We start from the raw sequence: 14,774 nt of genomic DNA on the forward strand, positions 1-14,774 counted from the left end.
ATATGGTAGTGCCTTCTCCATATATGGCTTAATGAGGGTCATTCCAGCAGCATAACAAGAATATCCAAGGTCAAATCCCTGAGCTGCATTATGTCGGTCTATCGTCTGATGCTGCTTTAGATGAAAATCTGCAGAGATTTTTCACAATTCTGGAAGATTTCCGAAGAGAAATCCGGTAACAAATAGCGCAAAGCAAGTATCTGTTGTTGCAGAATATCTGTAGCGTGACTGTTTTAGCGGCTGCAGTTGGGAAGGGACAGAGGACAGCATGGTTTTGACGAAAGCCACGACCGAAGCCGCACCGGTAAGCTTATATTTTTTTTTATAATTTCATGATTTAAAAAAAAAAAAAAATAAAGTTGACTTGACAATAAATTTGTTATATTTTAAAAATAAATTCTCAAAATAAATGCATATGATAATGCATATGAAAACGAGCATGAATTATAATGGTAATCATGATCATGGTAATTTATTTTTTTTTTTTATTTCATGATTTATTTAATTTGCTTTTTATTCTGATGACTGACATGACTGATTCAATCTGATATTTACTGCATATAAAACTCACTGAACACAACAACAGCATGCATGAAAGTCATTGACATTGTACTTGTACACTCGGGTTTCAGAGAAGAACAGCGCAGAAAGAAGAATCTTCATGATCTTGGTCAGCGAACAAGTTACCCTGATAAGAATTGCTGTCCGGGCCGTGTGGAGGTTACACTTACACTTACAGTTGTACTTGATTTTTGACCAAGATTCTGCTCGCTGCAAAAGTGCAAGAACAGCTGCAGCTCCTTTGTTCACGAATGAGCAACATTTGCAGAGCTTTGCAAATTGCAATGTTTGTGTTCCCATCACATGCTCAAAAGAGCACCGATATCTGCTACTATTCTGTCGGTCCGTGCCACGTCACTTCCGGTTGATGATGCGACTCAAATTTGAGTGAAAACAAGTCCTTGGTTCGATTTTTTTCTTGATGAATTCTGTCATTGGTGTTGTGTATATTTCGATCGCAAATAGTCAGTGGAATCAAACAAGTTTCTAAGTTTTCAGAGTGGAAGTTACTTACTTGATTTATCGTTTTATATAATGACAAACCGACAATTAAAGTCCATGGTCGAGTGTTGTTTTTTCCGAAATTGACGATGTTGTTACTCCATTCTGGAGTGACTAGTCTCCTTCAATTCACAGCCGGTTTATGTCGTTCATTACAAACCGTGAGCCACGTGAAGCTTGGGCCCAAGTCAGACTAGAGATAGCCCGGATGTTGGACCGACAGAATACATGAAGCGAGTCTCTTCCGCAACTGGTCGCATGTCATGAATTGGTCATCTTTTGTGTAACATAATGTAAAATGAGGAAAATATCACCAATTGTGATTCACTTCAACACAACTTTTAATAAATACATTTAAGACCATTATAAGTATATATTTCTGGAAAGCTTATATTACAAGGATGCCAAATCAACAAAACATAACATCATAATACAGGGTGGGTAAGAAATATACAGGGTGGAACATCAACAAAATTATCATCTTTTTTGTCACAGTGAACCCCATATTTTTCTTTTCTGAAAGCTATGTAGCTCAAAATAAATATGGATTCAGAAAGACATTTCATGGGCCCTTCAAACAAATTAGGAAGAAAGAGTTTGGTATCCCTTGTGTTAAACATACAGGGTGGTCAAAATTGTAAAATAATTTTACAATTTTTATGACATTTATCAATCAAAACTTTTTTCTTCTATTTCTGGCACTAAAACTAATAGCATAATTGAATTCCTCATCAAATTTCCTTAAAAATATGTGTACTTTTGAATAAGCAGGATGACTCGGGCCAAAGATAGGCCATTTAGAAATGTCAGAGCATTACGTGTACACTTTGTACAGTAACATATAGGAAAAACTGTCTTAATTAGCATTTAATTAGGCAATTAATTAGTTACATCTTTTGTTACAGTTGATCTACTATGAGGTAGATCTATATTCCAGGATGATATATGTGCAATTTGTGGTCCATGCTAGTTGTACTTTTTAAGATACAAAGGTTTGAAGTTTGCCATATTTTCACAATTTTGTGTACAACCCTATGGGGCTCCCCCGCCCCGGCTCCCCCATTGACACATCTTACATATTGAAGTATAAATCTCAAAGTAGTTGTCCAATTGACTTGGGGTTTTTTGTATTTGACAAAGAACATAATTATCTACACAATGACACCAAACTTTCCACAATAGGTACTATACTTTTAGAATAAACCAAACTTGAAGTGTGAAGAAAGCAGTTTCATGTTACGGCTCCTCCATTTTTGGGTGACCTATTTGTGACATGCGACCAACTATAAAGTAATGGTCGTTTTTTGCTCTGTTCAAAATGTGACGTGTACACCAAATACAGCCCCTTAACTTAAGGCTTAAATGGTCTACTTTTAGCAACCCTGAACTCCGAAACAGTTTAGTCAAAGACTAAAAATGCGATCCCCAACCCTTTGCTTAATACCTGGTAGATATGCTGCTAAAATATTAATTTATGCACGATGGAAGTTTAGAAAATTTTCATGATTTTTAGGATGATGAAGTTACTGAAATAGGATCATTGCAAACACCAATTTGGCTTATAATCACTCATTTTTGGGCTGAATCAACTTGCGCCCAACTGACGCAACGGATTGAGGAAATTTGTTGAACGCTGCGCCCAGCAATACAAAAATGCGTCTCTGCACGCAAGAATTCGCGTCCAGCGGGAGCCTTGAAGAAAAGTTTTATCTGTTCGAAATGTTGGATTTTTAAAATACCAAATTTGTGTAAATTCCTTTTTATTTGTATGGTAACCCCAATTTGGGGGCCCGGTAAGTTACGGGGCCCTCCCGAATGCATATACAATTTTATAATCCAACTTCACTCAGAGAAGTTTACATCAATTTTTATTTACCCGTAAGTTACGGGGCAACTCCCGGGAAATTCCTGAACCCTTCCCTACATTACTCCCTGTAAGGTACGGGGCCCTCCCGGCAGGGTTCCCGTTAAGGTTTTAAAAATGTGCGTCCGTAATGACGCAAGTTTGCTGACGAGGTTGCAAAAACTTGCGTCCAGACAGATTTTTGTGCATCCATCTGAAATTCACGATTATGACGATACACATTATCGCACCCGGTCTACACCTCATCAAATGTTGATTGTTAAAAAAATAAAAGTGCATTTTTAGCCGTGATATTCCATCTCCATTCGCTATGATAATTTTTCTCATTTCTGTGTCAGTTTTGGTCAAAAACAGGTGCAAAAACATGAGCAAAGTCTGTCAATCTTGAGCAAATTTTCGTTCGTAATTTTACTTCCGCATTTCTTTTTTAAAATTAACGTGTTGTTGATGCTACAAAGCTAAAACACGCGCTGCCAAAAATAAAAAAAAAAAGGGTTATCATTTGGATTTTGTCTTTAAAATTGCTTTTATTCATCGTAACAATAATACTAATAAAGGAAACCTATATTATTTATGAGAAAATAAACATAAAATATTAAAAATGGAATATTGTCAGGCTGTGATAAATATTTTACATTAACCGCACGTTAGCGGCACATGTTGAGTCCAGCATGCTTCCTTGTAAACAAATCAATCGGGACTTCCCCAGGCCATCAAACAGAGCGGTCGTTCGGAAAGCATGCAAAAAGACAGAATACAAGAAGCGAGTCTCTTCCGCAACTATAAAGTAATGGTCGTTTTTTGCTCTGTTCAAAATGTGACGTGTACACCAAATACAGCCCCTTAACTTAAGGCTTAAATGGTCTACTTTTAGCAACCCTGAACTCGAAACAGTTTAGTCAAAGACTAAAATGCGATCCCCAACCCTTTGCTTAATACCTGGTAGATATGCTGCTAAAATATTAATTTATGCACGATGGAAGTTTAGAAAATTTTCATGATTTTTAGGATGATGAAGTTACGAAATAGGATCATTGCAAACACCAATTTGGCTTATAATCACTCATTTTTGGGCTGAATCAACTTGCGTCCAACTGACGCAACGGATTGATGAAATTTGTTGAACGTTGCGTCCAGCAATACAAAAATGCGTCTGCACGCAAGAATTCGCGTCCAGCGGGAGCCTTGAAGAAAAGTTTTATCTGTTCGAAATGTTGGATTTTAAAATACCAAATTTGTGTAAATTCCTTTTATTTGTATGGTAACCCCAATTTGGGGGCCCGTAAGTTACGGGCCCTCCCGAATGCATATACAATTTTATAATCCAACTTCACTCAGAGAAGTTTACATCAATTTTATTTACCCGTAAGTTACTGGGGCAACTCCCCGGGAAATTCCTGAACCCTTCCCTACATTACTCCCTGTAAGGTACGGGCCCCCCCTCCCGGGAATTTCCCGAGCTCTTCCTATATAAAGTGTAAGGTTATTGCATTCATCATTTTATGAATTATTTTGAAACCATGTAAATGCCAAAACCTATAGGGGCAAGTACATAATATCTACCCATTTTGGATGAAATTCCTGGCCCTGGCCGATTTTCCGCCCCAGTCGAGCCAATCCATCTGGTTTTCCCGCATATATAATGCCCTTGAATAATTGCTCCAATTTTCCCTGCAAAACACTTAAGTATGCGCTTATTCCTGCGCCCCAAGACCCCTTTAAGCCACTACAAATAACTCAGTACAAAACTACAAAAGAGAAAGAAAATTTTTTAATTTTTTATTTTGCTTTGTTTGGGAGTGGTGGGTGGGAAAATTTTTCCACAAATAAAACTACGTCTTACTCCTTTCGTGACAGAATGGCGTGTGCTTGTTTCCTGGAAATTAGGCCTACAAGGCTGGGCGATCGACAAATCCTATTGGCTGCTTCAGACAATAGGCCTTGATGCTGATTGGACTTTAAGAATGCTGCACCTAGAAACCCAATCACAATTGGGCTAGGCTATTTCGCAGGGGGTAAATCTGTTTATTGTGCATTGCATTGGCCAATAAACTTTATTACCTTGTTTTTACTTTAAAATTATCCTTTGCTAGTGTGACTTTGTATCCTCTTGGATCTAGCCTTTGGTTCCCTGCTGGTCAGTTGGAACCACCGAATTAAAGACAGAGAATCAGGACTCGACCACCATGGAGCAAAAATTGGGGATATTCTGTTTCCCTTGGAAGCGCAACATGGATGAAGGGTGCATTTGAGAGATGCACTTGATTCGAACTGCACGCGAGTACCAAGACGCATCAGATGAGACGCAGAATTGTTTTACCCCCAATTTTCTCCCCATAGCTGAAGGAGCGATTGTATGTGGCGGTATAGGGAGTCCCGGTTTTCTTTCTCTAATTCTGTGGTTGGAACAGATTTCCCCCATATTTATATTTTTCATAAAGCCGGTTTTATAGATGTATCTATTCTATTGAAATAATAAGATTCACCATTTCCTGAGTACCAGAGTTCACACCCATCCTTGGCCTACCTGGAACAAAATGCCAGTTTAACAACAGGTAAACCCAAATAAATAAATGAATAAAAAAAAATCTTTAATTTAGGGATTTCTTTTTTTTTTTTTATTTTTTAAAAAAATTTGTAAATTTTTGTTAAAAAAAAATTTCCCTGCCCAAAAATTCTATCGGTACCTAGTACATAATTATTACCCGTTAGGTGAGAGCCTTAGTTCTTAGTAGAGTATGGTACGGTACATAATGTTTTTAACATGTTAATATTTTAAATAATTAATATGACATTTTATCAAACTTGACAGAGCCAGGGTTTTGGAGAAGGGTATTACAAAATCTTTGAGATCATGATAGACCAAGTAGCTGACCAGGTAAAGGAATCATTGGTGCACACTTCATATAGGCCGATGACCTTTTGAAAATAACACACCAAGCCTGGAGATACCTTTGACATTATTAATTAAAAATAACATGATAATTAATGGAATGAATGTATGAATAATAAGTTTAATTTTAGTGCTAAACAGTCTTGCATGGTATACATTTTTATTATACATCAAGCATGTTAGGTTTTTAAATCGGTAACAACTCCTACTAGTACTAATTAATGTTTTAAAAGTTAAATAGATTTTTTTTTAAATTATTTAAATTAGTGGCTTTTATGAGTGAATTACAAAATCTTGGTAAAAAGTTTGGGAGTTGGTGGGGATTGTCAGCTTTGAATCAAATTTCTACATACAGTCCAACCTCTTTTATCCGGCCATGATGGGACCAAGCATTGTCCGGATAAGTGAAAAATCAGGATAAGTGAATTACATGTAATTCTGCATTGAAAGTTCCAAGGACTGAATTTGTGACAACAAAAGATTGGGCTAATAATGGGATATAATAGCACTAAAAGATAGGTTTGGAGTGCTATATGCAACATAGATATGCCATTCTAAGCACTCAGAGCATGGAATTTAAGTGTTAAATCATCAAAAACATGTTTTTCTGTGAAGATTTCACAGCCGGATAACAGAGAGATCCATATAAAAGAGGTCCGGATAAAAGAGGTTGGACTGTATGTTCAGAATAATAAGATGTTGGTGGCAGCCCTTCCAGGTAATCTAGCACTTTCTCTCTTCCTTTTATTTCTTTCTTTTTCTTTGGTACCGGTATCAAATTTTCTTTGGCCTGCAAGTAAACTCTTGTCAAATGAATACAATGTCACGCTAAACACACACAACACTGGTACAGCACTCAATTCAACAACGGAATGAATCAAATATTTTTTGGGACTTGTATATATTATGATCACATGATAATGCACCGACCAGAATTGGTCCCAGAGTCTGCCAATCATTGTGAATATTGATGCTCTCAAATTGAATAGAGTGCTGACCTTAAAAAATACTGAGAATTCACATTAATTATTCATTCATTCAAAATTTCAAATCTGTTAAGGAAGGTTTATTTTTGTGAGATGATCATACTGATTTTTTGTCAATAGTAGACTATTGACAAAAATGTCATCAAATTTACTCATCATGACTTGAGAAGCCACTAGTGCCACAGCATATAATTTGTTGATCTTGGTTTGATTTGAAAATATAATTTAAAAAAATTGATAATAGATGATATGTCATATGTATGTAGTACTAGGACTATTTAAAGTTAAAAGATGTGTTCCTTCATAAATTTCATATGTAAAGTGTATTGAATTCTGTACTTTTCATCCACCGTCTGTTAAAAAAGGATTTGAGCACCGCAGTACTATTTATGTTATCTTTTAGTATTTAGAAGATCACAATTAAGTGCAAGAACTTAATCCAGGAATCTCATTACCAAGAAATTATATATTTGGAGGGCAATTGTGCTTTTTAAAAATAAAGAAATACATAAGAAATGGTGGGAAATCCTGATATGTTGGAGGGAAATTTGTCTACATTCCAGGGAAATGAATGTTTTTCCAGACCTAAGTTCAGGCCAGTGTTCGAAATATGCCTCAAAAAGTTACAGGCCAGCCGGGCTTGATCTTAAAAAGTTACCGGCCAGCCGGGCCGGCAACTATAGATGCCAGTCAGAAAAGTTACCGGCCAGGCCAAAAAGTTACAGGCCAATGGCCGGCTGACCGGCCCTTTTTCGAACGCTGGTTCAGGCTCTTGCAAAAATTCAAATTTAAAAAAATATATTTAAGAAGATTATACACCATTAAGTCATCCGAGCAACGATTTGTTCAGTGTCAATTTACTTGCCATGTGGTCACTGCCTGAATTGTTATTTGATTTGCAAAATACTTTAAAATTAAAACAAGAAAATTTTAACAGCATTGTTGTATGTGGTTATGTGTACGATAAGGCCAAGGAAAAAAATGTTTGTTTTGCCCTTTCCCGACAGACCGAAAAAATTTATAACGTTAAAAAAAAAATCGTTAAAAAATAATTTATACTTTTCTAAGATATTTTTGAGCGTTTTGAAACCCAGACTGGCAAATGAAACCTCATGGTTATGTTTCCATGACTGTTCTCATTTGTATTTGTTTCTGTTTTGTTTGTGAAACAAATGTGGGACTTCAAAATTTACATTGATCATATAAAAAACAATTCGACCTGCCGACCCTCCTGATTTTTTTCATGAAAGGGCAAACAAACAATTAATTTTTCTTGGCCTAATGCAAGTTAACAAAGTTAGGGCCTACCCTTGTAGACATCCAGTGCGACTAAAAACACCCTTGGGAGAGCCTTTGTTTGGGAAAAATTCTGCACAAGTTTGAAGGCTGATTAGTTTTTGTACATGTAGCCTACATGTATATGATCTGAGCCAATCGGACCAAAATCGGCAATAGCAAAATTGAGAAATCTGTGCAAAAATAACAAGCAAACAACTATAAAAAAGATAAGAAAATGGGCATAAAAAGTTAAATCAACTTTGCAACCAAATATGTCAGGGATTTAAGGACTTCAACATGTATCAGTAGGCTAAGGGTAATTGTCGCGGGGAAGGAAACCTCCGTAAATTTTCCACTGTTACTTGTTTGGCAAAACAGGGAAGAGTATAAACTGTCAAATTTGAAGGTATTTTCAAATTAGTTGATGGGCACTTATAAAACCAATAAAAAGTGACATCTTCAAAAAAAGGTATTTTTAAATTTGAAGGTATTTTCAAAGTAATTTTAAAAGGACACTACATGTAACTAATAAAAAGCAACATCTTTGAACAGTTCTAAAGCAGTTTTTGTGTCCTCCCGCAAAATGATGAATTCATATCTTTCATTAGGCTTTCAAACCTGACAATTTGTACTAATTCCCTGTTTTGCCAAATAAGTGATTTCAGTGAAAATTTACTTACAAGGTTTTTCCTGCGCAACAACGTAACTCAATTTCAAAATTTCCAACTTTGGCCGGAGTGGTTCAGATTGTGTCGCATAACTCGCATGGTGTTTAAAACTTGGATGCACACACAGACGCACCCCTGTATATAAACACATCCCCACTGAGTTTTGACTTTATAATACTTTATTTAAATGTTAAGTGGTAGTCTATTATTATGTGGTTTGGTTGTCTTGCACAGTGCATTTAATTGTTGTGACTGATCGAGTCACCCTGCCTATGTGATCCGCTCATGACAAATTGATAACCACATCGCATACAACTTCCACTGCAAATTGGGCTAACCTACGTATACCAGTATGTGATACAGCACTATGTGTCAGATGTTTTGAAAAAATTCCAGATACAGCCATTAACAAACTACTGTATTCATTCAACAAAGTCATTTTGGGTGGGCGCTTATTTTTGACCTGGTTTACCTAATTTTTTGTGAGGGATGTTTATTAGAGACAAATTTACGTATTTAAGGGTTCTGACACATTCTAGTACATGTACATGTAGCTTTTCTGATGTTGAAAATGCATTACCGGTGCAAGTTTACACAGGATGTGTAGTCCTCTGCTATTTCACTGTACATTGTACAACATCTATCCTGTCACTTCAACATTAATGGTACCCTTTAGCAAATTGAAAATACCCTGGGTGGGCGCTTATTGGGGCATAGGTGCTTATTGGAATGAATACGGTAATGGTACATGCCAGGTGGCACTTCCCACTTCCCTGGTACATGCCACTTCTATTTTGTTGTTTTTGATTCTTCCCAATCTTAAGGGGTTACTACACCCCTGGCCAATTTTGTGCCTAAATTTGCATTTTTCTCAAAAATTATAGCGCATTGGTGACAAGTAAGGTATATTATAGGGGCAAGGACTACAACTACTGCACTGAAAATTCAGCAACTCAAAGCAAGTAGTTAAATTGATTTATTGATCAAATATTGGTTTTCCCTCATTTTTGACTGTAACTCCAAAACTGTTGTCTGTGCTGAAATAAAATTTCTAGTGCAGTAGTTGTAGTCCTTGCCCCTATAATATACATCTTACTTGTCCCAACGTGCTATAATTTTTGAGAAAAATGCAAAAATAAGCACAAAATTGGGCAGGGGTGTAGTACCCCCTTAAGCAATTTAAAATTGGATCCAGAAATGATTCCACTTTGGCATTTCAGTATATACAAATTTACAATTTAGCAAATTGAAGTTGAACACATTTAGGCCTATTTATTTACCTTAAGAGCCAATCTCCCTTATTATGTACCCATCTGTGATACAAAAAAATATAGAATTTTCTCTAAAAATTAATTTGGGTACATATTAGCACCAACAACTCACATGTAAAATATGAGCGTGCACAGCGCCCTCGTTCAGCTTGAAAAAATTCTTGAAATTTCAGCCTCTCTGAGCCTTACTTGCAAATGGTAAACTTTGGAGGTGCATAACATCATGCGCCATCATCATCCCAACCTGCATTTTGCATTTTTGTAAAGTACCAAATGGTTACATTACAAAAACCAAGAAAAAAAATTGGGATCTTGATGGCGCACAAAATCAGCAAATCCAATGATTTGATGAAAAGCGCCCTCGTGCAAACTTCAAAGCATCATAACGGGCTGCGCCATCAAGATCCCAAGTCCGAACAAGTTTGAAATTAAAGACCTCCATGGCAAGTTTCATTTTTCAGCAAAAATTTTTGGGATTTCGTTGGCGCACCGAGTTAACAGAGGTCAAAGGTCAAAATTTCCTATTTTCGCACATATTTGCACGCCTGTATTATTGCGCCAACGTCACCTGACTCTCGAATAGCATTTCATCAAAGAAGAAGTAATTCTCTGCAAGAACTGAAAAAATTAGCTTGGGATCTCCTGATCTTCATATTTTTCTGATTTTTTGAAAATGGACTTAGCCTCATTTTGGAGGTCAATTTGACCTCTTTTTCCAACTCGCTGCACAATGTGTGCTTTTAAACTGCAAAAAAAAAGATGCGCCAACAAGATCCCAATTTTATTAGTCATCGTCTAGCTTCTTTGGCGACCAGTAGATAAAACACAAGCAACAGCTAATTGGGATCATGTGGGCGCACCAGACATGTCTCATACACAGTTGTTTGATGTGATCATTTATTAATATTTCTAACAAAAATTTATTATAATGTTCAATTATTCTAGACCTGAATAATACCAACAGCTATTACATTAATAAACTGCATATAATACACATATATTTTGTAACAATTTTTATCATAGATTTTTGTTTCTATATCAAATTATTCATCCTTTTCAACTTTTTTGTGGTAATTTTAATTCTATAAAATGTGTATTTCAGTTCAAATTGACGGCGCTATTTACATATATTTTAAATTTAAATAATCCAAATAATATGAGTTCAACCTTACATTTCATGATAAAAAGTTTTAAAAAAATTCCCCTGTAATTTGTTAGTCTGTTTGCCGATGTTCTAATGCCATTTTACAAGTGTCTACCCCTTGTAAAGATGCAAACAAGATTTTAGGTAAATAGCGCCATCATTGTTCAACTTTTCTTAAAAATGACTCAGTTTTCCATGCCATCAAACAACCGTGCATAGAAACTTGTGTGAGTGCATTTCAGATGATGCTGATTCCATCATGGTAGTTGGTGAGAGTTAAAAAAAATGTTGTCAAAATTTGAGTGAAAGGTTGCTGAATTCGGCAACTTTAGGCTAAAAATCGTTAAATTTTGTATGAAGTATGAACTTTGACCTCTAATGAATTAGTGTGCGCCACATGATCCCACTTTTTTTTTACTTGTTATCAGTTATACATAAGCCCCTTTATCCAATCATCCAAAAAGTAAGATGGGATCTTGTTGGCGCACATTTTTATTGCGGGTCAAAGTTCTACTTTTGTGCTGCACATAGGCAAAGTAATGCCAATTCGGCACAAAGTATGAACTTTGACCTCTATTGAATTAGTGCGCCCACATGATCCCACTTTTTTAAAACTTGTTATCAGTTATACATAAGCCCCTTTATCCAATCATCCAAAAAGTAAGATGGGATCTTGTTGGCGCACATTTTATTATGGGTCAAAGTTCCACTTTCGTGTCGCACATAGGCAAATATGCATCACTTTGGCACAAAGCGTGACCTTTGACCTCTTTTATATTAGTGCGCCCACATGATCCCAATTAGCTGTTGCTTGTTTTTTGTCTACTGGTCGCCAAAGAAGCTAGACGATGAAAAATAAAATTGGGATCTTGTTGGCGCATCTTTTTGGGATGCAGTAAAAAGCCCACATTGTGCAGCGAGTGGGAAAAAGAGGTCAAATTGACCTCCAAAATGAGGCTAAGTCCATTTTCAAAAAATCAGAAAAATATGAAGATCAAGAGATCCCAAGCTAATTTTTTCAGTTCCTGCAGAGAATTACCTCTTCTTTGATGAAATCCTATTCGGAGAGACAGGTGCCGTTGGCGCGCAATCTACACTCGTGCCTACACGACGTGCGAAAATAGGAAATTTTGACCTTTGACCTCTCTGGTTAACTCTGTGCGCCAACGAAATCCCAAAAAATGTTTGCTGAAAAATGAAACTTGCCATGGAGGTCTTTCATTTCAACCGTGTTCGGACTTGGGATATGGATGGCGCAGCCCGTTATGATGCTTTGAAGTTTGCACGGGGGCGCTATTCATCAAATCATAGGATTTGCTGATTTTGTGCGCCATCAAGATCCCAATTTTTTTCTTGGTTTTTGTAATGTAACCATTTGGTACTTTAAAAAATGCAAAATGCAGGTTGGGATGATGATGGCGCACAATGTTATGCACCTCCAAAGTTTACCATTTGCAAGTAAGGCTCAGAGAGGCTGAAATTTCAAGAATTTTTTCAAGCTGAACGAGGCGCTGTGCACGCTCATATTTTACATGTGAGTTGTTGTTGGTGCTAATATGTACCAAAATTATTTTTAGAGAAAATTCTATTTTTTTTGTATCACAACCCCCTGATTTGGGTACATAATAAGGGAGACTGGCTCTTAAGTGATATGTAATAGGGTTCTGCAGCTGACTAATTAATATTGTCTGGTTCATGCGCGTACGCAGGAATTTTTCAAGGGGGGTGTGATAATAAAAATACCAAAATAAAGAAATGGCAGCGTAGCGGTCATCCCGTCAGCGCTTCTCTTGCGACGCAGAGGGTGTCTGAGGGGATGTGCCCCCTCAGAATTAGAAACTTTTGGAAAATGAAGACCTAATTGAAGCGATTTGGTGGACAATTTTGGCACTATTAGTGTGTAAAATTTTAAATTGAAAAAGCCGAAAATTTGTGAAATGGCGGTCCATGAAGCCTTTCGTGAACAAGTTTTCTCTTCAGTTGTAGGCCTATAAATTGTGTTAAACACAAATTGGTAAATGTCGAAAGCGGAATCAAAAATGGCTGCTTGTTTATCCACTACGCAGGTGGGTGTCTGAGGAGGATGTACCCCTGAGAAATAAGAAACTTTTGCAAGATGAAGACCTAATTGAAGCGATTTGGTGGACCATTTTGGCACTATTAATAGTGTGTAAAATTTTAGTTTGAAAAAGCCAAAAATAGGTGAAATAACGGTACATGAAGCCTTTCGTGAACAAGAGTTTTCCCTCCTGCAGAATTTGGAAAAATTTGCAACATGAAGGTCCGATTGAAGCCATTTGGTGCATATTTTTTACACTATTTAAATCATTGCTTCAAACAGAAAAAGGGCCCGAACTCAATTTGCACAATTAAAACATTTACGTACGTTGCCGGGGTAGGGTCCGGGGGTAGGGTGTAGTGTGTGATGTGGAGAGCTGTTGGTTTTAACATGTGGGCCCTATATCCATGTCAATTAACAATTAAAACCTTTACGTACGTACGTTGCCAGGGTATTAAAAGGTGTAATGATGTGGGGGGGGGGGGAGTGTTAACATGTATCGACACATTTACGTACGTTGCCGGTCAACCGGGTATAGGCCTAGGGGTGAGATAAATTTGTGTGGGGCGGGGTAGTTTAAGGAATCTATAGGCCTATGATAATTGTAATAATATGTCCCCTATGCCTTGCTCATCTCCCTCCTCTCCTCTTCCCTCCCCCCCCCCTCTCTCTCTCTCTCTCTCTCTCTCTCTTTATTTGCCTTTTCTCCCCCCCATTTTTATTTTTTTGGAACATATCCAAGGGGGGTGTTTCACACACGTAACACCCCCCCTGCGTACGCCAATGGTCTGGTTACATCACATGATTTGCCTCATTATATTTTATCAGTATTGTTTTTCGTAAAATTTGCATACCAATTGAATAATGGAATGGAGGAAGGATTGCTTATACTCATCGCATCAATGTGATGTCATAATATTTATCATTGAAAATTGTGATGATTGATTTGCATTGCATCAAATGTTTATTGAAGATGTACATGTATGAGTACAAAAATATTATCCTTCACATTGCGTTCCTTCAATCATTCATTTTATCTTGTGAGCTACAGTGTAAATTGGTGTCAGCACTAAAATGTAATGCTATACATGCACCTCAAGTTCAGAACCAAATCTGCATACAGACTAGGGGTATCGCTAGGTTGCATTTTGGGGTCCCGGACCCACCAAAATAGAGTTCGGACCCCTGTTTTTAAATTTTCTGCAAGTTTTTCAATCTAGCGCTATTGCAGACATACTATTTTGTGCTGCATTTGTGCAACTCTGACTCGCCAAACTCTACTCCGGACCCCCTACTTTTTAATTTTCGGCAAGTTCGGGGGTCCCTACGGACACTGGAGTGTTTGGTTCTAGCGCTACCCCTGATACAGACACCTTTAATAAGCCCAGCTAAGATCTGGTACATATCGGGAATTAAAAGAAAAATGGATTGGCATTTAGTTATAATCCATTGCTTTTGATGAAGTAAACATTTAACATTTTGGCAAGTTGAAGTTTTGAATTAATGGTACCGGTACAAGGGAACATACATTTGTATATATATTGCCATC

The 14,774-nt window shown here is 37.0% G+C and overlaps 1 protein-coding gene across 1 annotated transcript in view; it reads left to right on the forward strand.

Annotated features, from left to right (window-relative positions):
- Positions 1-91: 91 nt before the first annotated feature.
- LOC140141935 (electrogenic aspartate/glutamate antiporter SLC25A13, mitochondrial-like) overlaps positions 92-14,774 on the forward strand; it is a 52,837-nt gene continuing 38,154 nt past the window's right edge. Inside the window, exon 1 of the mRNA XM_072163818.1 lies at positions 92-304. Coding sequence (XP_072019919.1) covers positions 269-304 — 36 coding nt within the window. The 5' untranslated portion in view covers positions 92-268. The remainder of the gene's footprint in view (positions 305-14,774) is intronic.

This window comes from Amphiura filiformis, chromosome 20 (assembly GCF_039555335.1).
Source record: "Amphiura filiformis chromosome 20, Afil_fr2py, whole genome shotgun sequence".
Classification (NCBI taxonomy): domain Eukaryota; kingdom Metazoa; phylum Echinodermata; class Ophiuroidea; order Amphilepidida; family Amphiuridae; genus Amphiura; species Amphiura filiformis.